This window comes from Myotis davidii, unplaced genomic scaffold (assembly GCF_000327345.1).
Source record: "Myotis davidii unplaced genomic scaffold, ASM32734v1 scaffold1509, whole genome shotgun sequence".
NCBI lineage: Eukaryota > Metazoa > Chordata > Mammalia > Chiroptera > Vespertilionidae > Myotis > Myotis davidii.
In genome coordinates, this window is record NW_006299480.1 from 235488 (window position 1) to 237085 (window position 1598).

General features: G+C 63.5%; 1 protein-coding gene across 1 annotated transcript in view; it reads left to right on the forward strand.

The window, feature by feature from the left end:
- SLC39A4 (solute carrier family 39 (zinc transporter), member 4) overlaps positions 1-346 on the forward strand; it is a 3667-nt gene extending 3321 nt beyond the window's left edge. The window contains exon 9 of the mRNA XM_015571373.1: positions 5-346. Coding sequence (XP_015426859.1) covers positions 5-138 — 134 coding nt within the window. The 3' untranslated portion in view covers positions 139-346. The remainder of the gene's footprint in view (positions 1-4) is intronic.
- The last annotated feature ends 1252 nt before the right edge of the window (positions 347-1598 follow it).

A 1598-nucleotide genomic window follows, 5' to 3' on the forward strand; every position in this document is an offset into this window, starting at 1 on the left:
CCCTCCCAGCTCCCGGCCATGCTGAGCACTCGGGACCAGAGGCCCTGGCTGCTCTTCCTGCTGCACAACGTGGGCCTGCTGGGCGGCTGGGCCATCCTGCTGCTGCTGTCGCTGTACGAGGACCACATCGCCCTCTGACGCCTCCTCCCCACTCTCCAGCCTGGAGCCTGGCTCCTGGCCCTGCGCCGCCTCCGCCCCTGGACCTACAGCCGCGGACCTGGAGAGCCCAGGCCTCTGAGAACCCCGCTTCCCCATCCCCCGGCAGCCTGGTTTCCAGACATTCCTGGGCCGGCCGGCGTGGCTCCGTGGTTGATCCTGGGCTGTGAACCAGGAGGTCACCGTTTGATTCCCAGTCAGTCACATGCCCGGGTTGTGGGCTCCATCCCGCGTGGGGCGAGCAGGAGGCAGCCGATCCATGATTCTCAATCATCATTGCTGTGTCTGCCTCCCTTTCCCTTCCTCTCTGAAATCAATAAAAATATATTTTAAAAAAAGACATTCCTGCCTTTGTTGTCCAACCTGCTCTTCTGGGGAGGGAAGGGTCCCCAACAAGAAAGGCCCATGAGGGGAGCAGTGCCAGGGTCTCTGGTGAGCAGTCCACAGAGCTATGCTCAGGGATTTCCAGGCAGCCAGCCAGCACCCCAGCCTCCAGTCCTCCCTTCGCTTCCAGGCGACTTGCTCATGGAGGAGGGGAATCCTCCGCGTGGGTTGGAGCTGCACCCCACCTACCGCTGCTCCCCCTCCCACGCTGCTCCTTCAGGGTCCGTCTCTCTGAGCACCGACCACCTCTCTCCCACGGATGAGTTCTTGTTCCCTTGTTGGGGCACTTGCCCGGCCAGTCCGACCGGCCTGTGGGCCCAGACTTACTGGGTTATCACTGGTCCCTGTGATGTGGGCACCAGGCTGTCCGTGGGCTGTGGATGTGGGAGTTCGTGTTCTGCCTCAGCTCCTCAGCACGTCCCCACAGTCCCGGGTCCAGGACTTAGGACTATGGATGGGGTTTGATGTGGTTCCGGGGTCACCCACCCCCTGGGCACCCAGGGGACCCTCCTGCACAGCTGCCCTGTCCAGACGGGGAGCCTGGTTGCTGACGTGAGCACGTAGCCAACTTGCATGCAACACACATTTATGTCCCATGTTCCCGGGTGTGTCTGTTTTCTTTATTTCTTATGATTCCGTTTCTAAGGCCCAGGCCTATCCGAGCACCTGGGGCAACTCCCTACCAAGGGAGGAGAGGTCTGCTTAGCTGTGTGAGGTTTGGCTCCAGGCCCTCAAAGTGGACGATTGCGCCTGCCCGGGGCGGGAGCAAAGTCAGGGAAGACCGCTGTGCTGGGGGGAGCGCAGGGAGAAGGTGGGGGGACTTGGCCTTCAGCGCCCGGGTTCGGTGGTCACGGTGGGGAGGTTGCCCTGCGGGCGGGAACACAGCTGAGACGCCACGCGGGATGTGTCCGGAGGCTTTCCTAGCGCGGGCTGGTCGGGGCTCCCCCACACGGGAGGGCGGCATCTGCGGGCGCCCCTTCTCTGCTGGTCAACGCTACGAGGCTCGCCCCACTCACTCCTGCGCCAGCTCCGGGCTCGGCGCCTCGCACGGGGGCTCG